At 36.4% G+C, this 24,932-nt stretch overlaps 1 protein-coding gene across 7 annotated transcripts in view; it reads left to right on the forward strand.

The window, feature by feature from the left end:
* The window catches only part of LOC131029254 (flap endonuclease 1-B), a 235,231-nt gene that overhangs the window by 156,820 nt on the left and 53,479 nt on the right, over positions 1–24,932 (forward strand). For 3 of the 7 annotated variants that reach the window (XM_057959671.2, XM_057959665.2, XM_057959670.2), the window contains 5 exons: positions 5,745–5,826; positions 6,150–6,264; positions 6,356–6,412; positions 6,514–6,554; positions 6,693–7,119. In XM_057959671.2, the coding sequence (XP_057815654.1) occupies positions 5,745–5,826; positions 6,150–6,264; positions 6,356–6,412; positions 6,514–6,554; positions 6,693–6,714 (317 nt within the window). In that variant the 3' untranslated portion in view covers positions 6,715–7,119. Of the gene's footprint in view, positions 1–5,744; positions 5,827–6,149; positions 6,265–6,355; positions 6,413–6,513; positions 6,555–6,649; positions 7,318–24,932 lie in introns of those variants that run through there. The other 4 variants (XM_057959669.2, XM_057959667.2, XM_057959668.2 and 1 more) reach the window with 4 other exon arrangements.

Below are 24,932 nucleotides of genomic sequence, written 5' to 3' on the forward strand. Positions count from 1 at the left end.
TGGACAATCACTTGTCTGAAGAAGAACATCCACTTGATGAACAAGAAGGCTTGAGAGGCACCAGTAACCCGATTGAGCATGGTTATCAAGTCCTTGAATTCTTCTTGGAAATCAATTCTGTGTGGCATATTAGGTATTTTGTTCAAGCGAGGCCTACTCTTTAGTAACCAATTCTTGTTGATGAAGTTCAGACAGGTATCAGGATCATCCTCGTAGATAGACCTAGCCCCTTCCAGGCTCTTGTAGACCATATCTCTCGGTTCCGGAAGATGAAAGGCTTCACTTATAGCTTCTTCTGAAAGATAGGCTAAGACAGTTCCATCCTTGGCTATGATTGTCCTCGAATGTGAGTCATAGTGTCGGGTACATTCAATCATCAGCTCGTGACATTTGACGGCAGGAGGAAATCCTGCAGCCTTGATGATGCCACTCTCAATTATCCTCTTCGCAACAAGTGACGGCTTGCCGATGTAGGGCGCTTCTCGAAACTTCTTCACATTGAAGTTTCCTAGATTGGTGTCTCCGATATTGCTCCATTTGGACACAATCCTGATCTCCAAATTGTCGTTCTTTTGATCCTCTTTGATGAGAGTCTGCCGGGTAGTGGATCCACTGGCCTTGGGGGTCGTCATTTGATACCTACAAAAAAAGAGGCTTAAGTTAGATTTGAGCATAATACCTCAAGATAGGAGATTTGAGACCTTTCAAGGAAATGATATATTACAATTTGAAAATAGTGTGATAAACCCTTAGAATTATGAATTTTCAAATTGATAAGAATCAGATTGAAGACTTAACATCACAAAAGATTAATATAGAAAATTAAATCAAATCTTCAATATGCCTTCAAAATCTGATTGTACATACCTTCTCCTTGATTTTTAGCTATCAACCTTGAAAAAATGGATAAAGGAAAATGGAGATTTGCTGGATGAAAGGTGTCGTTGATCTGAATTTCAGGTCCTTCCCTTTGATGACTTTAGCCCTGAATCAGCCTTCAAGTATTCTTCAAAATCTGGAAATTAGCCTAAATCTGCTCAATTTTGCACCTATAATTCTGCTCTTCCAATTCGCATAGGAGAGAATGAATGAATGATTAATGATTTCACAAAACACCTCTCCTTTATAGGGCGCTCACATTATTTGCCCAATAGGCCAACTTGATAAATGCATTAAAAAAATAAATAAAATCACCTTTACAAGCTGGCCGACTTAGCAATAGGAGTAAAAAAATATAGTTTTGAGCGCCAAAGTGTGGATTTTTTGATTTTAAGTTAATTTCAAAGGCTAAAGGTCGATTTTGCCAATTTTAACAATTGTTTAATCAAGGCATATTTGCATTTCTTATCAAAGATGAGGCTTAGTGAGTGATTTTAAATAGGAAAAATGTGCCTTGAATAAATTCGCTTGTGGATTATTTAAAGAGAGAAGGTAAATCTAGAAGATGTTTTCATAGTCACTAGAATGTTCATGGTGTGAAAAAGGTTTGAATCACACCAAGGAGGTTTGCTTGAATTTCTCACGTAGTTACATTTACTCCATCTATCAACACCTCCTCAAGCTTGATTTATCACCACTTCATGCTCTTGTCATCATGTCTTTGCAACTTGCCTTCGTCTTAGTCCAAACAAGGTGAAGAATAGGCATTTCCAAGGATTTCGCCCTGGACCCTTTGGAAGGGTCAGGAGCGATTTCCTTGATTAGTCTCAATCGCCTCATTCTTTCACTCCAAATTCCTTTTAAAGGCGAGCATATGCTAGTTTTAGCTCAACAAAGCTTGGGGATTCAATTTTTTAGCTTCTAACATGAGCAAATTAGGTGATGATGAGAATTTCGCTCTGGACCCTTTGGAAGGGTTAGGAGTGAAATTCACCTTTTAGGTCAAAATTCACCCTTCTTTCATTCACAATCTCTTCTAAGGCAATCTCTAAGGTCAATCCACCTTGATCATTGACTTGGCTCAACACAATCTTGGAGGAAACATGACATTTTATGAATTTCGCTCTGGACCCTTTGGAAGGGTCAGGAGCGAAATTCAAGTCTTAGGTGAATTTCTTCATTTCCTTTACTTCAATACACTTTGTTCTCTCTAAACCTCCTCATTTGAATCCATTTCTGAACCTGGCAACATTTGCTTGATCCTCAAAAACCTTGAAAAGGAAAATTCGCTCAAAAGCCTAGCCAAGGATAGGACCTATCCAAAATTTCGCTCTGGACCCTTTGGAAGGGTCAGAAGCGAAATTCATGTTTTAGCTCAAAGCTCAAAATTCACATTTTTGATGGTCAAAAATCACTCAAAGGCAATCTTAAGGGCTTTTCAAACCTTGGCCAAGGCCTGGCTTGGCACAAATCTTGGATGATAGGATGGATTTTAGAGTTTTCGCTCTGGACCCTTTGGAAGGGTCAGGACTGAAAATCATGGTTTTGCTCAATTCCTTCAAGTTTGAAGATTATCAACAAGTCAAAGCCATGCCTAAAGATCTCTCAAATCTCAACTCACCTTGATCTATACTTGCCTTGGCATAAACTTGATAAAAAGGTGGTTTTAGTGAAATTTCACTCTGGACCCTTTGGAAGGGTCAGGAGCGAATTTCCTTTTCTAGGACAAAATCTCCACTTTCCATTGCTTTCAAACATTCCCTAAGGCAAGAACATATTCATCCTTCTTCCAATATGCCTTGAATATTGAAAATTTGATCAAAGAAGGAAGAAAATGAGGTTTATTGAGATTTTCGCTTTGGACCCTTTGGAAGGGTCAGGAGCGAAAATCTTGTTTTAGGCTTGATTGTTCATTTTTTCAACTCCAATCTTCCTTGGGAGGCAAACATACATCACTCTCCTTGCATCCATGCCAAGATCTTGACCTTATCTGTCATGTCCCCTCCTGGATCGATATATATATATATATATATATATATATATACGGAGAGAAAGAGAGAGACCCTAAATGAAAAAAATATTATGGCATGAAATCGAAGGAGAAAATGAGTGCTTTCAAGAAATTCGCTCTGGACCCTTTGGAAGGGTCAGGAGCAAAATTCACCTTTTAGGCTAAAATCCTTCATCTCCTCCACCTCTAGTCACTTCTTAAGGCAAAAACATGTCAAACACTTCTGAATATCCCTTAGAAACTAGGAATTTGGTCTAGTCAAAGAAGAAATTGAGGTCTATAAGGATTTTCGCTCTGGACCCTTTGGAGGGGTCAGGAGCGAAATCCCTATCCTTGGCTAGTTTCTCACCTTGTTTCATCTCATTCTCCTTCAAACTTGATCAATTCAACTTCCACCTATCGCAATCAAGACAATCCACCATCCAACTGGCACTAGGCAATGTTAAACTAGGTCTTAAGGCCAAAAAGAAGGCTAAATGGAGGATTCTGCTTTGGACCCTTTGGAAGGGTCAGGAGCGAAATTCTCCTCCCAGGTTGATTTTCACCATTTCAAAGTCTTACTCCTCTCCAAGGCAAACATGCATCAAAACCTTCTCAACTATGCCTTAAAAGTCAACAATTTTGGTCATATCAAAGGGCAAGGTGGAGGAAAAGTGGATTTCGCTTTGGACCCTTTGGAAGGGTCAGCAGCGAAAATCATGCCTTAGGTCAAAAACCATATTTTCAAACATCTTCAATCACTTTCTAGGGCTAGAATATGTCAATTCGCCTTTACCATGTCCAAGGAATCAAGGTTTCCAGTGCAAACAAGGAGAAAAAAGGCGACTTCAAAGAATTTCGCTCTGGACCCTTTGGAAGGGTCAGGAGCGAAATTCATGTTTTGCTTGATTTCACACCTCTTTCCTACTCAATTCACCTTCAAACTTGGTTAAATTCACCTCTCCTTACCACCTTCATGTCTTCTTGCCATCCATTTGGCTCAAAAAATCTTCATTGCCCATGCCTTAGGCCAAAATTGAGGGTCAAATGAGGATTTCGCTCTGGACCCTTTGGAAGGGTCATGAGCGAATTTCCTCCTCTAGACTAATTTCCACCATTTTGTCGCTTCAAACCTTCTTCCTAAGGCAGATATACATCCCAATCTTCCACACCATGCAGTAGAAATTTCAAACTTGGTCAAGACAAGGGATAGAGTAGAGAAATATGAATTTCGCCCTGGACCCTTTAGAAGGGTCAGGAGCGAAAATCTTGGTTTTGACTCATTTTATACCTCAAAACTCCTTTCCTTGTCTTGGATATAACTTTTCAAGACTTCTTTAATCATCATTAAGTGAATTTGCTCATTAATTCCCGAAATCGCCTCCTGAATCTCCCCTTGGCCACTGACTCTGCTTAATCTACTCTTACTTGGAGGAAAATGGGACTTTGACGTAGAGGAAAACGGGACTTTGACCTACCCTGACCTGAGACTTGAGATCTTTCATCACTTTGGCATAATCTATCCATCTTCATTCTATTGAAAGGTAAAACCTCTAAAACAACCCTAGGGTTCAAGGCAAACAATAAATGACCTCCCAAATCCAGGCTAGATTCATTTTGAAAGAAACCCTAGGATGAGCTCCCTGAGAGAAACCCTAAGATACCCAGCCCAGGCGACCACTCACTCATTCAAAAAAACTAGCAAGCAGAGAAAAAATCCTAGCTAAGGGAAAGCAAAACTCAAGAAAAAAGAGGGGGTCCCCATCCTGATGGGGCGATGTGTGAAATGGTCACAACAGTATCACAACCTGATCACTTAGGGTCATGGATCCATCACCTCATATGATGGATTTTGCAAACTTTTGATTGAGAGGTTTGACCAGAAGGATCTTGAAGTTTATTTCAAAGATTTGACTCAGCTCAAATACTCTAGTTTAGTGGAAAACTACTTATTAGAGTTTCAAAATTCGCCAATGATGGTGCTGGACATCATAGAGAGAAGATTGATAGGTCTTGAAGCATTATGAGATGTCTTGTAAGGAGCCTTGGCATACAATTGAGTATGTTAACTTCTTTGCCTACTCTTAGTTTGTCACAAATGATATCTTGAGGGATTTGACTCTGTTTAACTACCTTCTATATGTTTTCTTTCACTGATATATCCCATAGATTTACTAGATTTGGGTGAGTTCATCTTCTCCTTGATTAGATTCTATAGATCCTTCAACTGGCTGTCCCATTATATTGCCATTTTAACCCAACTTCTTGAAAGGCAACAACACTAAATGTTTACTTGCTTTGCGGATATACAGTTACTAAAGCACAGTAAATTGGTTTATAGTTATACATACATGATTGATTCACATGAAAATAACATGCTAATTCAGAAGATACTAGAACTGTTTCTTTTATTCATCAATACTCTCTTACAAAATTGGGATGGAGAATAATTTTCAACAAGTCTTTTTTCTTGGCTACAAGAGAGTATATAAACTGATTTATGATTAACTCCATTAGTACACATGGCTATATCATCATTGTAATTCGTCATTGTTTCCTTAAGCAATCCTGTTGGTCTGCTAAACTTTGCCTCATTTCAAGGATAGCATGTCATTTGGAGTAGAACTACTACACAAAACCAATACAAAAGAATTTTCTATCAAAACGGGTTTGGTGTGCATTCAGTTCCTTGTAAAACTACATATTGATACTTTTAACAATATGTTATTTTGTTGGAGATCTTTTTTCAAGTCACTAAGCTATTCTAATTGTCATGATATAGTTTATTTTGGTAATGTGCCGGATGATTATGTGATGACTATTTACATTTAGATGTACTTCTGTACATTAAGTCCTCATGCATATAATTGTGTAGGTATTGGGCCACAAACATCGTTAAAGCTTATTCAGGAGCATGGTTCGATAGAGAAGATCTTGGATAATATTGACAAAGATAGGTATGTTATTTCCCGCCCTTGCCATTTTGGGGGTTATATATATTGTTTTATATTTTATTTTTCCGGGATGTAGGCAGTGGCCAAAGGGGTGAGAGGGTTGTGGTTTAGTCATTATATGTGAGGAATGGAAATTGATTACAATAATGATTAATTGTCATATGTGATAGTGATTAATCTTGCAGATTTTGTTAACCATTCATTTGTTATAGCTGTCTATGATAATCTTCTTTGCCATCCATTATATTTGTTTCTGTTTTGATTGGAGAAGACCATGTTCTTAATTGCTGTACAATAATTGATGGCATTTATACCTTGGCATTTAGGTTTCAAATTCCAGTGCACTGGCCTTATCTACAAGCTCGATCCATTTTCAAGGAACCCCAAATAACTCCTTTGGAATACCAATCGAAATTGGAGTGGTCGGCTCCAGATGAGGAGGTACACATCTTGGAATTTTATTAAGATAAAAGAGTTTTTGCTTTGAGATACTTGACATACATTCTTTTATGTTTTGTACTGCTTGTTTCAGGGATTGAAGAAATTTCTTGTTGATGAAAATGGATTCAGTTTTGAGCGAATCATGAAGGTGTCTTTTTATGCTCAAGGACTTTTCTTTTATTATAGAAGATCAAATGATGAAGGTATCATGTGTTCCTATCCAATTCAAACTTGTTATCTTTTGTTCAGGTGATAAAGAAGATCAAATCAATCAAGAGTACATCTGAAAGGTACTACATAATGTAATTCAACCTTTTCATTTTGGCTTTGAAATAGTTTTACTTTATTTCTAATTTTGATAGTGTTTCATTTTGTCATCTCTTAGAAGCCTTGTGTAAACTTATTTTGGCCAAGAAAGCGTGTTTCAGGTACCTATGCTTTTCTCAGTAAACATGTTTGAACTATGTTGTTAGATTCCTTCTCCATTTGATATCAATCATTTTGTGTAACTCATAGTATTATCATGCGAAGAAATGTTATTTAGGACATATTTAATGTTGTAAAAAAATCTGTTCTGTATATATATGCTGGTTTTGTAACAATAGGCATTCAATCAATTCTCGTCATCCACATGCTTTGGAAATGAGGTTTTTGAAGGTAATCTTTAACAGGTTGTATTTTCTGAAGTGCGGTCTTAAAAGTTTTATAGTAATCTTGATGAATGTATCATAGAGAAGCATAGTATCTTAGGCCAAATTTTGTAGTGGACGTGAAGGTTTAGAGTGAATTTTTTCCATATACAATAGAATTTACATTTTCAAGACACCATTTCTCATCAATCCATAATTTGTATGACGATTAAGAGAATAATTTTCCCCCCGTCTATAATTTGTGTTGTGATTCAGAGAATAAATTTCCCATGAATCCATACTTGTGGTAGCAAGTTACAGACCAAAATTTCTATCAAAATATATGTATGGTGGTGAAACAGAACTTAAATTGTTTGTCTATCTATGTTTATTGCAATCAATCAAATAATAAACTCCCCATCAAGCTCTGCTTATAGTGGCAAATGAATTAAGAAAGTTTCCTTAAAGATGATGGTAAAACATAAATTCTAAATATCGTTGCCTATCTATGTTTATTGCAATCGATCAAATAATAAATTCCCCATCAGGGTCTGCTTACAGTGGCGATTGAAATAAGAAAGTTTCCTTAAAGATGATGGTAAAACATAAATTGTAAATATCGTTGTGCCTCCGTCGAGTTGATTACCTTGAACTGCTAGAAGAATCACTACAATATATCAAATGTGAATTGATTTAGTGGGTACTATAAATTTCCTATGTGAAATGAAATGAAATGGATGTTATAAGTATTATGCTTATGGCGTGTAGATAATTCAAATTCTTCCATCAACATGATTTATCATGCCTTTAGATTTTTGAGGACGATAATTATAACAGAATATTCCGAGGAATTCAGTATAGTTGTGCAAAATTTGGTATGACTACAAAACATTTCAAGGAATTGAAAATAACATGACTAAAGAATATTAAGGAATTATTATAATATGAGGAAGGAATTTCTAAGAAATTTATTTTAGATTGGAATAACTAAATATATTCCAAGAATTTAATATAATTGCTTTAAAATTGTGATTACTAATTGATTGGTTACCTCCTAAAGATAGAGTGATACAAGCTGAATATTACATTGCCTGTAAATTTTGTTAAATTTAATTTATTGGGGGTAACACTAAGAAAAGTTTTAGATTAACATTTAAAATGGAGGTAGATGTAAACAAAAAAAAGTCAGAATTACCGCTAACAAAGCAAATCAATCAAAGCCCAAAACTTTATAATATTGGTTCAATCCATGTTTGTTCTAAACAATTAATATTTGTAAATTAAGATGAATTTCCGATCAAGAAAAATATTTACTAGTATAAATACCTTAAATTAAACTATTTAAAAAATGGTGAGAGCTATAATTTGTTATCATTTTTTATTTCTTAAGAATTATTTTATTTTACTTTAGAACTATTCTCTTTACTACACTTGTTTTACTTTTATATATAACTTTTAATTTGACTTTTGGAAAAATTATCATTCATTAGTTTGGCAATTCACTTTTAAATATTTAAAATGTTATTTACATCTAATTTTTTTTATATATATATTTTTAAAATTTTATTATTATTAAAAATTCAAAAAAGGATTTTTTTTCTTGTCTACAAATAAATACAAAATACAAAATTATTATATCCTATATGCTTGATTTAACTATTATTATTACTATTTATGTTTTTTAAAAGAATTAATTATGATGAAATAGTAGGTTATTTTTATTTTTATTTTTATGTTCTGGTTTAATTATTCAAGTTTCAATAAATGGTTTTAATACATCTATCTAAAACATATAGTTGAATTATACTTTTTCTCCCATGTTTATTTTTCATTTATTTATTTAAGATATATACATATCTATTATTTTTTCAACTATAATTAACAAATAAAAAATTAATTTATATTTTGAAATGTAATAGTTGTCAAATCTAAGCTTAGAGGTAAGAGTTTTTGTTAACACACTTACGTCATTATGTTACACCTTTTGTTGCCATTGTTGAATGCCTCTTGACATTAATAATCCATTGACATTTATTAACAACCTAAATCCAACACTAGAATCTTATCTGTGCTTTGAGTTTTTATTTAGAGTTTCCTTATGTTTGAGAAAGGAAAAATATTACAAGCAACTTTGAGAAAAATTGTATGAATTTATTAGTTTTAATGAATTATTTTAAAAATTGTTTACAATTTAATGGATTGTAAAATTTTTATGTGCACTAATTTAATTTTTTTTGAATATAAGTATATATATGGAGATATTTTATCTCAATAGAAGCCAATCTAAGTCTAAGGGGTTGAGCTTAATTGGTAAATATGTTGGGTTCTTGTTGTGAAAACCGAAGCTCAAATCCCTATAAGAATATTTTATATGGAATTGTAACTTGCAACTCTTGGTCTTTGATCATTGGATTCTAATGTGGATGACTTTCCTAAATAAAGTAGATTTCTAAGTAGTGGCTCTTGGTTTTCCATAGGTGATTTCTAGTGTGTTTTCTCATAAAGAACTTGTATTGATCTCATCTTGATGTTCATGTTAGTAGAATATTTTTAAGTAATGTAATATAAAACAAGAAAAGACACCAAACTAATGCCTTAGTGTACTATTGTTTATTCATTTGGTTAAGAGTTATGTGTCATTAGAGTTAGGGTTTCTAATGGTTTATTTCTCATGTTCTTATAAGGAGTTTGGGTTTGTATTCCTTGTCAACATAATATTTCTTCTCTCATGATGTGGATTGAATGTTTAGACTAAAAAACTTGATGTATATGGTGTCTAAGGTAAATTTAAAAAACATCTTATAAGAATAAAATATGGCAATTTATGAAATGTTCCTACAACAAATTCAAGGTCTTTCTTCTCATTTCTTCTAAAAAAGCGTAGCAATGAGATTGCCCATATTTGGCTCGACACTACCAGAACTTACTGTAATGGTTAGATTTTCCCAAGATTCAGGAGGAAAGTACTAGTCATTTAATGAAACCCTTGGTCCATCAGTGAGAACCAATCAGAGATATGTTCCATGGACCAACACTACCTTAGTTGATCAAGGACAAAACCAATGGAATCATGAAATGTTAGTTGTTATCTTGTCCAGGAGGCAGGTTTCTGAATTTCCTTCCCTCCCAATCCTCAAAATCCTCAAAATCCTCGAACCCCCAGTTTTTTGATCTCCTTTCCTCTCTTCCTTTCCTTTTGGACCCTTGAACCCTAGGTTTCCAGACCTCCTTTCCTCGCTTTCCTCCCTTTCCTTGTGAACCTCTAAAGATTGAAATCTCGGAACCCAAGGTTTCCAAACTTACTTTCCTCCCTTTCCTCCTTTCTTTTTGGACCTCCTTTCCTCCTTTCCTCTGTTTCCTCTTTTCCTTCCAAACCTTGGAATCCCAGAGCCTCTCCCCTTGCAATGTTTTCCTAAGGGCCCAATGTCTGACTTGTGACAACTTGCTACATTTCCTAATGACGTAATCAACACTCAAGGCTCTTAATGCTCCACCAACCCTTGCCTTGTCTACTTTTATTCATTGAGCTATGCTCTACCAAGCCTTGCCTTGTCTACTTTTATTCATTGAGCTACAAGGGTGGTTTTAATGTTTTTTTGCAGGATTGCCATGAAATGGAGTCCAAAGTTATGCTTATTTATGGTTATTTGATGGCCTTCATGTTAGGTCTACATGCTCTGACCAAGAAATGTTAGATAATATACTTTCTAGAAGTACTCTTCTTGGGATTGCCTTGTTAGGGTATGGCCATGTTGCTTGCATGCATAACCATATCAGATCCGCATGGTTCCTTGCCTTCTCGGACCAACATTCTTTTGCGCACGCCAAGGTCAAGGCTTCCCCTCTTTGACCATTGGTATCTCTTCTACGACCAATTTTCTATATATAGGTTGTTAAGCTTCATTGTAGAGGGTTCTCTCCCTTCTGGCTTGAGCTACTTCATGTTTTTTTCACTTCTCTTGAAAATTTGTATATTTTCTTGCATTTTTGCAATTGTAAATTTGGTCATTGGCCTAAGAATGAATTGAAAACATTATTCTTGCCTCTCCTCAACTTGAGTGTTGTGTATGTTTTCTTACCTTTGTTGAAGTGTATGTTTTATGGCTTTCTCTCACGTAAATGTTGCGTTAACTTGTTTATGAGTGTGACTCGTGGGAAGCCTTCTCCCCTTTTGACATTCAACAAATTCTATGCTCCATACATGCATTTGGGGTCATTCATGCAATCGATGTGTATGCATCTCTAGGGTATTTCATTTGATTCTTTGTGTCATTTCGGGGTGGGGAGAGGAACATCTCTTATCTTGGTGCAAAACCTCTTTTCATTTTAGCATTTCGTTCTTCCTTTTTCCTTTGCAAGTTGTTAGGATAGGCTTAAAAGTAGAATCTAGAGCATTGTGTTGGTTCAACACTTGCACTTGGATGGAGAAGGAAGACGACTGTCTTTGGAGATTCAACCCCTTTGTGCAAGGTCCCATACTTCAAGGTTGTTTCCATATTTCACGAGGTTGCTGAGTTGATAGCTCAACAAGGCTGCAAACTTTTGTGACAACAAGTACAAAGCAAGCAAATACACTTATCCTCAACTTCTATCTTAAGATCTATTGATGTAAGTTGACTTATAATGAAATTGAAGAAATTTAAATATTCTACAATAGAATCACCATCCTTCATCATCAAATAATACAAGTGTTTTGTGAGATATTAGATAATTGTAGTTTGATAGATTTCACCTTTTCTCTTCCACAACTTGAATACGTTGTTTGTAGTAGAGACATTCAAGAGGACATAATTTACAAGACAATCGACTAGTTCTTTGTGACATGTCCAACTTTCTCCAATCTTCATTCCTCATGGTAGATGACTTTGCATCTTGTGAAACTTTCTACCATTGATCTCTATTTAAGGAGATTTGCCATCTTCAATTTCCACATCTCATAGCCAATTCCATTGAACTTCTCAATATCTTGATGAGAGGTAGTGGGCATATTATACAATCTTCTCCACAAATCTACACAACCCACAATACAAAAGCTCTTGCTATAGCTAAAAATCTTTCAACACTTAAGAGAAATGTGTCCCTCTCTCAACAAAACTGTAAGCTTTGATGCTTATTGTTAAGAATGTGTTTGCAAGTATGAAAACAAAGAAACTACCCAATATGATTTAAGTGATTGCACATTTTACAAAAGTATCAAATTAACAATACAACAGATGATACCATACTTATGTGGAAAAATCTTTCAAGAAAAAACTCTACTTGAGAAAGAGGGCAAGAATATTATTGATCTTTAAGGAGATATGGACAACAATACTCTTCACTTCCTCTTTGACCGATCTGACATCACCTAGATACTTACTACTCAACATGAAACTACTATCTCAAGCCTCCAATTTATAGAGGATTGTGAGAGGGATAGCCATTGTGGAATGTCAAAACAAGCAAAAATACCTTGAAAAATCCAAACCTCCCTTAGTGGAACCCATACACATGGTAAAAATAATTCAATGTTCACATGGCCTTCACATGGGTGCCTAACCCATAGCCAATCAAAATTAGTAAATGTTGGGTGCTCCATTACTCTGTCGGCTTCGATTGCTCAATCCCAGAACATGCATACTGGGGCACCCAACCCTAGGTATCATGCAAATGACATGTCAACATGCACAAACATGCAATTTTAGGTGGTCCCTATTTAGAAAGTGGATTGTTAGATGGAGTATTCTCCTAGAATGCTTTGTATCTATCATTGAAAGTGTTTCCATCAATATGAATGTAATTACAATATGTCATAGAATAGTACACTAAATATTTTAGCCTATCGCGTCCCTACACATCCAACACGTTCTAAAGAACATGAAGACATGAACATAATTTAGGATTGTAAGGTTAATGTCACATAATCCTAATAGTTTAAGTATACTCAAATTTGTGATAGGATAGTTTGACATTAGGTAGCCATTAATAGATTAGCATAAGATTCGAAAAGAAATTTTGGGTTAAGAATATAAAAAAATCTCCCTATCTTTTAGATCTAACTCATATTCAAGGTTCCAACAAACAATGCATATGTCACTTTGTGTGTTACTACAAAAATACAATGAAAACTAAGCCCTATCACAAGCTAAGAGCTGGTCATAAGGAGCCTCGAGCAGGGAAAACTTTAAGAAAACCCTCCGTTGGACAAGGTGTAAAAACCTGGCGAAAGTTGTATAATTCCGAAGAAAATTTTAATTTTATTGGCGAATTTTTGCAGTTTACGGAGAAAAATAATAATCTCCATTGGTGAATTAGCCGTGAAAAATCCTGGCGAATTGTACTGTTTTTAAAACCCCAAAAAATAATTGCATGGGCGAATTGTAATGTTTTTAAAACTAGAAAAATATTTGCATTGGCGATTTCAAGCTATTTTCAAATCATAAAAATAAAATATTGGCAATTTCAAGCTATTTTCAAACCATTAAAAAAAAATATTGGCGATTTCAAGCTATTTTCAAACCATAAAAATAAAATATTGGCGATTTCAAGCTATTTTCAAATGATAAAAAAAAATATTGGCGATTTCAAGATATTAACTTTAAGTAATTAAAACACGTGGCACATAGTCGTCAACTCTCTGCCTAGAAGACTGCCCATTAGAAAATCTCGCGACCTGAGGACAAGACCTTACGACTCTCTCTATCTCCAACTTGCAAGCCAAAAATGGTAAGCCTTCGTAACCTCGAGATCTAGCAACTGAGGGAAACTGAACTGGCACTCGCCAATTCTCGACCACAAATGTTAAGTCCTCGTCACTGCAGCGACTTGGATATAGTGGTAACTTTAACCCTTGTCGTGTACTCGCCAACATAAAACTGTTTATCTCTTAACCGCTAGCACTTCACTCACAAGCTCGCGGCTTGATCGGGTCTTCAGACATTTAACTTCGCGAGCTGGTGATAACCATTAAACCTAACCACAAACTGTCTAGTCGCTAGCTCGTGACTTAAAAATGCTAACATTAAACAAACATGAGAGCTAGCGACAACTGTATGAAATTAGTTACTCACTAACTCTCGCGGCTATAATGTATGACATCAGACCAAAGCGAGACCTCGCGACCAAAGCAATTTCACTAACAATCTTCAGCTCGGTAACATAAAACGCTAACACCCAAAAAACTAGAGACCTCGCAATGTAAACCCAAACCAACTTGTCGCCAACTCGCAGCTTGATCACGTCTTCAAACATTTTACCTTGCGAGCTGGCGATAACCATAAAACTTAACCACAAACTATTTGGTCGCTAGCTCGCAACCTAAAATTTTTAATGCTTGGATGCTGACTCGTTCCTGACGGACTAGTTTGAAGGTTTCTCTTGAGTCGAGGTTGATTAGACAAGCGAGGACGACGGTTTCAGAGGCATAAAAGGATTTGATAGCTTCTGAGTTAGAGATGGGAGATCACGGATTTCTCTGAGAAATAAGAGCTCAGGTTGCTTGTTGTCAGGGATTCTTAAGCAGAATTTGTCCAATCAAGGAGGAATAAAATCAGAACAAAATCATTCACAATAGGTGAGCCTTAGTAGGATGTAGTTGATTTGATAGGCACGACTTCTAGAGTCTACAGTCATGTTGAAAAACACCAAAATGATGATTTTTCACATGAATGAGCATCACCAAATGAAGTGTGAAAATATTATAAATACAATAGAGTGGTGACTTAATTGGTAGAAGAAAAACTCAGAAAAGAAACCTTTTTCATTTTCCGAGAGTGGTTTTTTCCTCAGAAAAGAAGATGATGTTTGAGCAGGATCGTACATGGAGTTGTTGTGTGCTCTATGATACTAGATGGGTGTTTTTTTTGTTTTCTTTTGTGTGAGTTTGTTTATTGTCAGAGGGGTTGTGAAAGTGAGAAGGATTGCCAGAGGGGGTGTGAAAGCCTTTTCTTGTCAAGAAGGGCCAAGCATGGCACATCCTCTGCTTTTACTCTGCCATAGGATGGCAAGGGGTTTGAAGAAGGAGCCCGCAGAGGAATGAAAGAAGGATTTGTTTGGGTGGGGAGTGGCAGCCAGTCATCTTTGTGACGACATGGAAGCTGCGACCCCTCCCCAACAGATTACATTTACCCTAAAGCTCCTGTTTCCACTTTCCTTGATCGTGGGCATGAAGGCTCAAGTTCCTCTTTCCATTTTCTCTGTTCCTAGGCATGAAGGCTTCCTCCTCAATTTGGAAACGATTTGTTGGACTTGGACAGAACGTAACATCTCACATTCCATCCGAAATGAAGGCATCAGGGTGATAATGACATGGCTCAAGCAGTTTTGCAAGTTGTATAGTCATTGGGGTTCCTTTTCTGGTTCCAGTAGTGATTCTAGACTCTAGGTGAAGGGAGCAAGTTGTATACTGTATAGTCATTTACAGAGCAAATGAAAGGCATTTAGTGTCAAGCTTTGTCTATATATAAATTTATTTTGTGTATAATTCTATCTCTTTCAAATGATCAGAATCATGAGATTTAATTTTTTTCATTTGTTGCATTGTTATGGTGTATGTAATTTTTCATTTAATGCTTCCTAATCCTATTATTCCCTGGAATGCAAACTTTTTGTTAGTCTGGAATCATATTAAATAATTAAGGATTCACCTCATTGTAATTGGTGGGTGGATTATAGAGTCATAGACAGTCATAGAACACCTCCATATATATTACATAAACATCAATAGCATATAAAATCATAAGAGTATTAAGAATGAAAGTAGTAAACACCACAATAGATTATTAGATAGGATTACAATTATAAAACATAATTAGTAAAACATCAAGACAACAAACCAGTGCCTTATCCTAGGGCATAGAGTCACTTACAATTTAAGACAACCTGATAATAAACTTCAATAAGATTCATTTGCAGATAAATAGGAATGAAATTATGAATAATGCCATTACATACAGTTACACAACCCAGATTCATATGTAAACTAAAAAACCCTTGACCATTTAATTCACAGTGAAAACATAAATTCAACACAAAGACAATTATGTGAAGATCGCATTGCTCAAATTGCAAATGATATTGATATTATATTCATAATGATATCAGAAAGTAAATTCACAATGCGATTCAACTATGCACTTGTCAAATTCTTGAACAGTTGAGCTATTATAACTATATTAATATAAGAGTTTTCAAGTTCAACATCATTGATGAATAAAAGTGGCAACCTCAACCTGAGGATTCAACAAGCTTAGGATTACTGTGAGGAAACTTGGGTAGCAACTTCAACCTGAGATTTCTTCTTTGGCTTTAGCATGGCTTGCCACCTATCAACCTCTTTGTCTGTTGGCCAACTGAATGCTTTTACCTCTTCCAACTTTGCAACTGAATCTGCCCATCTGGCATCTGTAACTGCCTTGGACTCAACAATAAACTTTGCATGGTCAACATCAACCTTGAACAGTGAATCAAGGAGACCGTTAAGGAAATCAGCATCAACCTGTTCATTTACATGCTTGATTATTTCTTCTTGCTCCAGAATCAAATCAAATTCGTTGGTCCAATCAGAATTTGATTTCAAATCTCCATTACTACCATAAATTGAAGGCACTAATTTATTATAACCTTCCCCAAATGTCTGCAATTTTTCATTTATAAGCACATCCTTCCTTGTGAAAAATGCATAAGCTGCATTCATTACCTCCACCATGTCTTTAGTGTCACTGATCTTGGGAGGGAACTCGTCACTATACATCATTGCAGTATCTAGCTTATCCATTAATCTGTTTCTTCCTGACCAAACATTGAACAAAGGTCCAAGAAAAGCAACAACCTCAGAGGATGTTTTGCTTGCCTCTTTCAAAGAAATGTGCATATCATGCATAATCATCAATTTGTCTTTCAATACACTAATCCTGTGTTTCAAAATTCCTGACACAACAAAGATAGCCTTGACATTTTGTTCCTTTTCAAACTTTTCAATTTTCCCTGCGTATTCCTCCATTTTTGCTGTCACATCAGCTGGTATTTCTTGTACTTGTTATGTAATCTTTATTGGAGGGGGCTCATTCGCAATTTTTTCTTTCAACTCCACTAACTCTTCCTCTAGAGCACCCTTCTTCATCAGTGTCTCTTCATATTTTTTAGACGATGCAATCAATTGGGTATATGTTTATGTGTATCTTCTTAACAAATCCTTTGTTTTTGATAAATTCATGAAAGAAACTTGAATAAAAAATGAGACAATCTCTGTGTCAGTTGTGTTCTGCAAGTTCCAAATCATTCTATCAGCTTTCTTTTCTACTTGGATATTTAGAAGGTGGGGCTTTTGAGTGGAAGGGGCCAAAGACCAAGCATCAAGTGTCTTTGACTTAGGATTAAATCCTGATCCTCTTATTACATCTCCAATTTCAAATTCAGTTCTAAACATTGGGTCCTCTTGCTTCCTAATCTGATCAATAATAAAAATAGACTAGATATCCCAGCCAGGCATCATAATCATACCAGTACTCTTTATCAATTGTCTTGCCTGTTCCACAGATATTTCCTCCCTGTCAGGATCATATTCCTGCAGTGCCTTGATGATCTCCTCTTTCTTTTCTTCATTTGCTTCCTCTATGATCAGATTTTGTTTTAATTGATTTTGTTTCAACCTTGTCAAAAAACTTTTAAATTCATTTGACTTAATAAAGTCATCATCTTTCATGAACTCATTTGACAACATCACACGCTCATCAAAGCTTTGCTTCGTTTGTTTCTCCCTGTTCTTCATTCTGCCCTGCTTCTCTAAGATGTGTCCTTATTTGATGAAAGTAGTGTCCTTGTTCTGTAACAATTGCTCTAGCAGGGTTTCTCCTCACAATTGTACTGACCTAAGTGGTTTTTTGTTTCTTTGCAGCTGGCACTCGGGTAGATTGAACTTCATCCCCACTCTCTCCATCATCAACAGACACACTAAGTGGCCTCTTGCCATGTGAAGAATGTCCATCTTGGGGGTCTTGCTACTGAGCAGTCACTTTTGGAATTTGAGGCATTTGTTCCATTAGAGTTTCATATAAACTCAACATTTTGTTAATCCTCTCTAGGTACGGGCTATCAGGGCAAAAACCTGAGAAACTAGGGTCAGCAACCAACAATTCTGCTTCAACTCTCATCAAATTTTTCCATTTTCTTCTCCTTTCTTGTACTTCATCTTTTCTCAGCAAATTTCTAACCACGTCTTCATCATCCAATGGTTCATGGTCCTTTATTGTGGCCCAAGGTGTCATTTTTGGCATTGCAACTTTAATAAATTGTTCCAGATCACAAAATCTAGACACAACTTTAACCAACCTATACTGTTTAAGGAAATTGTTTACTTCATCAAAGGAACTCCTACCAATGGTAAAATCAGACGCAACCCAAAGCCTAGGAAGAAAAGTACCCTTCCTGTGTTTATCAAGATATTCTTTTTCAACTAGGGCCAATTGCCAGATAAACTCCATAAAAGCAATCCTAATTGGAACAAATTTTGGTAAAATATGGGGAGGCTGAGGACACCCATAGACTTTCATCACAGTAAAGTTATCAAAAAAATAAAAGTCCCCCTAGTTATGTGAAATAGGCCAGTTTGGAACATACTGGTAAGGTCTCAAAACTCTCCTAACATTAATTGACAATCGTTCCCTATTTATTCCTAGCATTTCCATAATTGGCGAAACAATCCAATTTTCAAAGAAAAGAAAGGAAGAATGGGGAGAACTATTGTCCCAAACCTGGGTCCATCTTTGTATTGGCACTAAGACATCGAATTCTTCTTTGAAAAGCTCCAATTTTTTATCCACAAACTCAACATTATAGAACAAGATTAAATGCATCAGCAATGAATAATGCTTGAATGTAGGGCTGGGTGCATCACTCTGAATTTCACTAGAGCATTATGAATTTGTTCAACCACATAGCCCACATAATCATAATCTTTGTTAACATTTGGGTGTTGAAAGTCCATAGCCATCATCAGTAATTCAGCTGACACTGTTGAATCTCCATCAAAACCCAACACTCTGCATAATCCATAGATTGTACAATGCATATAATGGTGGAAAGGTGTGATGTCAAATGGTGGTTCGATACTCTTTGGAATTATAACCGACTTCTTATTCACCCTAGGCATGTATCTGGGCATTGCATGCTTCTTGATAACATCTTTGTATTTGTCAGAATCCTCTGCAATCCGCTCCAAACCTATATCTGTACATGCAGCACTAGTAATCTGGAAAGCTTCAACAAAGCTAGCTCTGTTAATTGAAACTAGGGCAGACTGGTTCTTTCTTCTGATTACCCTAGATACTGGGCAATAGCATTTGTCCAACTCTTTGATCAAATCCACATCAACATACACATCTAGCACAATTAACTTTGCCATATTTAAATCCCAAGGGTTTGACATTGGGACTCTTAACCCTATTTTTCTAGAAATAATGAAACAAAGCAGAACCAGTCATATTAAGCGTGGTAGGGTTTCTGCATTGGCTCCATAAATCTCTCCATGCCGAATGATTTGTATTCAAAGCAACAGAAGTCCTTGGAATCAAATCTACAAATTCATCTTTGTATTTCTTAACCATCGTTTCCTCAGTGGCACTAGCACTGGCCTTGGAACCTCCAGGTCCACCTGCTCCACTTGTCGTGGGCTTGGGCTTGGGCTTGGAACCTCCAACACCACTCGTCGCCTGGCTCATTTTAGCTGCAGGAGAAAAACTTAACCAATTTTATGAAATTTTCTCACACCCAACACTCTGAATTCTCAAACGTTGTTGCAAAGCTCAATTCACTGGATTACCTTGAAGATAGAATGCATTAATGCAATTATACAAAACCTCGGCTCGATCATGCAATTTATGGTATTTGCAATTTGAATTTTGGGCGCCATCACTTCTCTCAAGTCTCAAGTCTCATTAATTGCCACACTTGCATGAACTATCTAGTAGCTACTATGGCATAATGACATTAATTCAAACTTCAAACTGAAGTACTCGAGCGAAATTTGAATTCATGCCCTTCTATTTGATTGGCGATTGGCATTCAAAACTTTTACAGAACCCAACAAACAAGTCCACATGTTAGCGAGTTAGCGACAATGCTACCAAATCCTCTTAATCGCAAGCTCCCAACCCCTTTTACGAATCCTCAAATAATCTCGTGAGTGAGCGACAATCGTTGATCTAACAAAACAACTTATTTCATCGCAAGCTCGCAACTAGAAACTTAACTTGACTTAAACCCTTGCGATCTCGCAACAACAAGACACTTAACCACCTTCGCATGCTCGCAACACTTTTTGACTTAAGACTTATAAACCGGGGAGCATGCGATGACCACAAAATCAGACCAAAACTTACCTGTCGGCAGATCGCAACTTAAAATGCTAAACAACTTCAAAACCTGCAAGCAAGCGACTTAACCGCATCGCATGATCGCGAATTAAAATGACTTAACCGCGAACACCTCGCGACATTGCGATAACATAAAATCACACCCAGTTGCAACCTCACAACATAAAATGGTATTTGGGCGTCATCACTTCTCTCAAGTGACCAAGTCTCATTAACTGCCACACTTGCATGAACTAGCTAGTGTGACATTAATTCAATTAAACTGATAGAATGCATTAATGCAATTGTACAAATGTCAAAATCTCGGCTCGATCATGTCAAAACTTTTACAGAACCCGACAAACAAATCCACATGTCAATCCCCATCTTTAATCGCACACTCTCAATCGGTTATAACAATCAGGAAAGGAATCGACGAGTTAGCGACAATGCTACCAAATCCGCTTAATCGCAAGCTCACAACCCCTTTTATGAATCCTCATAGAATCTCGTGAGTGAGCGACAGTCGTTGATCTAACAAAATAACTTATTTCATCGCAAGCTCGCAACTCGAAATTTAACTTGACTTAAACCCTGGCGATCCCACGATATCAAGGCACTTAATTGCCATTGCATGCTCACAACACTTTTTGACTTAATACTTACAAACCCGCGAGCATGCGATGACCACAAAATTAGACCAAAACTTACCTGTCGCTAGATCACAACTTAAAATGCTAAACAACTTCAAAACCTGCGAGCAAGCGGTGAAACCAACTAAGCTGCGATACCAACTACATCGCATGATCACAAATTAAAATGACTTAACCACGAACACCTCGCGACCGTGCGACAACATAAAATCACACCCAGTCACAACCTCACAACATAAAATGGTCAAGTGCAAAACAACTTGCGAGCTAGCGACAACTAAAATCTCCCAGTAGTCGCAAGCTCGCGACTTAAACTGACTTGATGATAAAGGACTTGCGAGCTAGCGATAACCATTAAACATGTCTGACCAACCATTTGACCACACTTGACGTTGACATGGACAAATAAATAGAGGACAACTTAGATTTTCAATGCACGACAACTTCGGTTTACTAGCCAACTAAGACAAAAAACAAACACAAAACCGTAATCGCCATGAAAAACATTTTAAGCATTTAATGTAGAACAGTAGAAAGGTAACAAGGGTTCTAGCAATAACAGTTATGCAATATGAATAATTTTATGGATCTTTTGACACAAATTTGTTGCATTTCATGTTCAACATGTTACATAATGTGGAACCAAATACCAATTTACTAATAATTCAATTGTTTAGTAATAATTCAAATTCACAATTAAAAATATGAAATAAGTATCCGTTCTACTTCTGATTGACAAATTCAAGGAATACAATATCAAAAATCATCAATGACAACTATAGTATTGCAATTTTGCAAATTGAAATTGTAATATGACTCAAGAATTGTAGTATAATTATAAATACCTATAAACTGACTGCTAATTCACTTCAGTGATTCAGTCCGACTGTCTGAGGCTTCTATATCCGAAATGGACTCGAGATCCGGAAACTGACTATTACTAACAGGTTCATCTTCATTTTGAGTCAGGTATTCAAAAATGTCTTCGTCTTCATGCTGACTATGAGTCTGCGATCCATCATATTCATTTGTCTCAGCACTAGCACTAGCAGTAGCACCACCAGCTTTTAAAGTGTTGCACACCCCTCGTCTATCACGCAATGAATTCCAGATTGCCAATGCCCTATTATATGGAAAATCTCTAACATTATACTAGGTTACAAACAACCTCAAGCAAGTTTCCAAATTCTTTTCTAATTTGTTTTTGATCTTTGATTTCAAAAGTCGTAATGCACTGAAAACTCTCTCATCTTCCACCAACCCCAATATCATTGTTTGACATAAATCAACAAGTTTCAAATATTCTGGTATTGCAATAGGCAATGCTTCACTTTGATCTATCCTTTTCCAAAGCCTTGTGATTGATCCAAGTTCAAATGGATTCTCCAAGTTAACCAACTGTTGTTTCATAACCAATGCAAACTCATAACCAATGCAAACTGTTTACATTGTTTTCTAAGATGATCTGAATTTAAAATTCCTTCTATTGGTTGTCCATTGCAATATGCATCTTTTGAAAATGTCAATATCAATTCCTCTAGTTTTTTATGATACATCTTTGCGTCATTTGGATTATCTCCAATTGAATGCCAAAATTGATGATACACACAACCCATGGCTTCAAGTATTTCTTCTCGAGGGAATCTTTCTCGAATCTCAGTTGAAAGTTCATATGCAATAGACTTCAAATTATCACTAACAGATTTAACAATCCTATCAAAATCTTCCTTTTGAACTGGTAGTGCTCTGCCTCGCTTGCCCATCTTAGATTGGTGCATTGGTATCTGAAATCCTTTTATAAAGACACATAACTCATTTTTTGTATTGAAATGTAAAAATTTTTCAGCATGATTCAAATCTGTAATTATCTGCCACCTAAAAAAATTTGGGCTTCGCCCTGTTAGATCTGAATATAGACCATCCAGGCTCAAGCATGTCATTTTACGTAGAGTGCTATACTCATTGATATACATAGTTCTGTATTGGGTTTTCTTAACAAGTTTGTTCATTGAATCCAGCATGGGGAGAAGACTAGCTAAAGTTAACAGTCTCTATATCACTTAACTTATGTAAGAGATCATGAGCTTTGTCTACTGTGAGGCGTTGCTCATACATTAGTCCGATCAAGGATTGAGATTTTGTTAGAACTCGTTCTGTTGGTCCATGCAAGGAGATCCATCTGGTCTCAACATCCCTGAGAAGCTTGTTTCCTTCTGTTACTCCCTCAGCAAAAATCCGAAATTCTGCAAAACGTTTAGGATTTTGGCAGAAGTATGAGTGGAGCTCGTGGACTAGATCTTCAACTTTTGACACTGTAGGGAAATTGCTTACAATTCTATATGCTAAATTCATTCGATGGGCCATGAAGTGATTGCCAACCATGTATGGTGCAATACTAGTTTGTAATCTTGCGCAAAGGCTGATCCTTTGACCTTGCATTACTGCAGCTCCAACACACACCAACTTCTTGGCAATTGTCAAGTCATCCATACCAACAATTTCATTCAAAGCTTTCTTAATTTCCAAATATAATTTTTCTGCTGTTGAATCCTCATTTTACGAACACAGAGTAGATGAGCTCGGCGGACGTGTTCTTTTACGATATACACATGCATACAAACCCAAGCAGTGTTATCTACCGCAGTAACTTCATCTATGGATAATGAAATGAAATTTGACTCTTTTACACTCTCTTGTAAATTTTCCTTTTCCACCTCAGCGAGATAGTTTGCCATTTCCCATCTAGCGTTTATTGACTAATGTGACATAGGATAGTGAGGAACATTCAAGAAAGATAATAAATTACTAAATTCTGGGAAATCTTTCATAGGACGCCCTCTCGACATAATATGAAAAACAACACTCATCTGAACAGTCTTTGCTAGGTTTGCATCTTTCGCTGCATGTTCAAGCCCAACCTTGATTGTATTTCCAAATCCACTATTACGAATTAGTGTCATTTTGTGGTTATGCTCTTCATATTCCGTGACATACTTAATATGAAGACATTCTTCCTTTGTTTTCCATCTTACTACTCGTGTTTCCTTTCCGCCTATGATTTGCTTTTGATAAACCTTACCAATATGCTTTTCTATGGTGTCAAGCTTTAGTTGCATCTTCTTCTCTCTTTTAGTTTTCCAGCTACAAATCTTACACCTGCATTCTGTTGGTTGTTCATCATTGTTTGGGACTGGTTCAATGAATGGGTACTTTGCTACCCAATCAATCTTAAAACTCCTTGTCATCTCCCACTCTCGCCCCAGTTTTACTTTCCTTTTTCTTTTCTTCCTACGAACATCATCTTCAGTACTAGCATTTGCATTCGCCAATGGTATCTCATTGTGTGTATCCCTTAGAACATCTTCTGCCGTGTCGGTATTGTCATCCTCATTTGATGCATTTAACTCAATGACAATCCCACCTTGTGGTACTGGTGGTGGTGAGCTACTCTGAATGGGTTCTACAACTGCAGAGGTTGTTGGACTAGAAACTTTGCCAATTCCAAAAAAAGACTTTATGGTACTATCTTTAAGTTTAAGTTTTAGGCATTTTGATGGCCTCCCAATCCCTTCAGTTTCACTGCCCTGAGGAGTCTTACCCTTGTCTTACATCCCAATCCCTTCACCAGCCTGAGGAGTCTCACCCATGTCTGACTGTGACATCTTGAGTCTTGACCTCTCACTACGAATTAAAAGTTAAAACTAATACTATCAAGTATGAAGAAATGATTACTCACCTTTATGCCTTCTCAATTCTCTGAATCAGGAATCAGGAATGAATGCCTGGGCCTGTGTTGCAGGATTGTAACTCTGGCCCTCTGCCCTACAATGAACTTCGACATTCCAACTCAATTTGCGGAATGCGAATTGAGACTCGAGACTCTGAGAGCTCCCAATTTACTAATCAGACACGAACAAATTGTAAGAAAGAGTGTAAGAAATAGTGTATTTATAGCAATCCATGAATGCATTTTTGGCGAATTGGGCGGGGCTCGGGCGTCGCAATTGCTAATAAACATTTAATTTAATTGCATTTTTGGTGAATTGCGCAGGCGTGCA

This window comes from Cryptomeria japonica, chromosome 5 (genome assembly GCF_030272615.1).
Source record: "Cryptomeria japonica chromosome 5, Sugi_1.0, whole genome shotgun sequence".
NCBI lineage: Eukaryota > Viridiplantae > Streptophyta > Pinopsida > Cupressales > Cupressaceae > Cryptomeria > Cryptomeria japonica.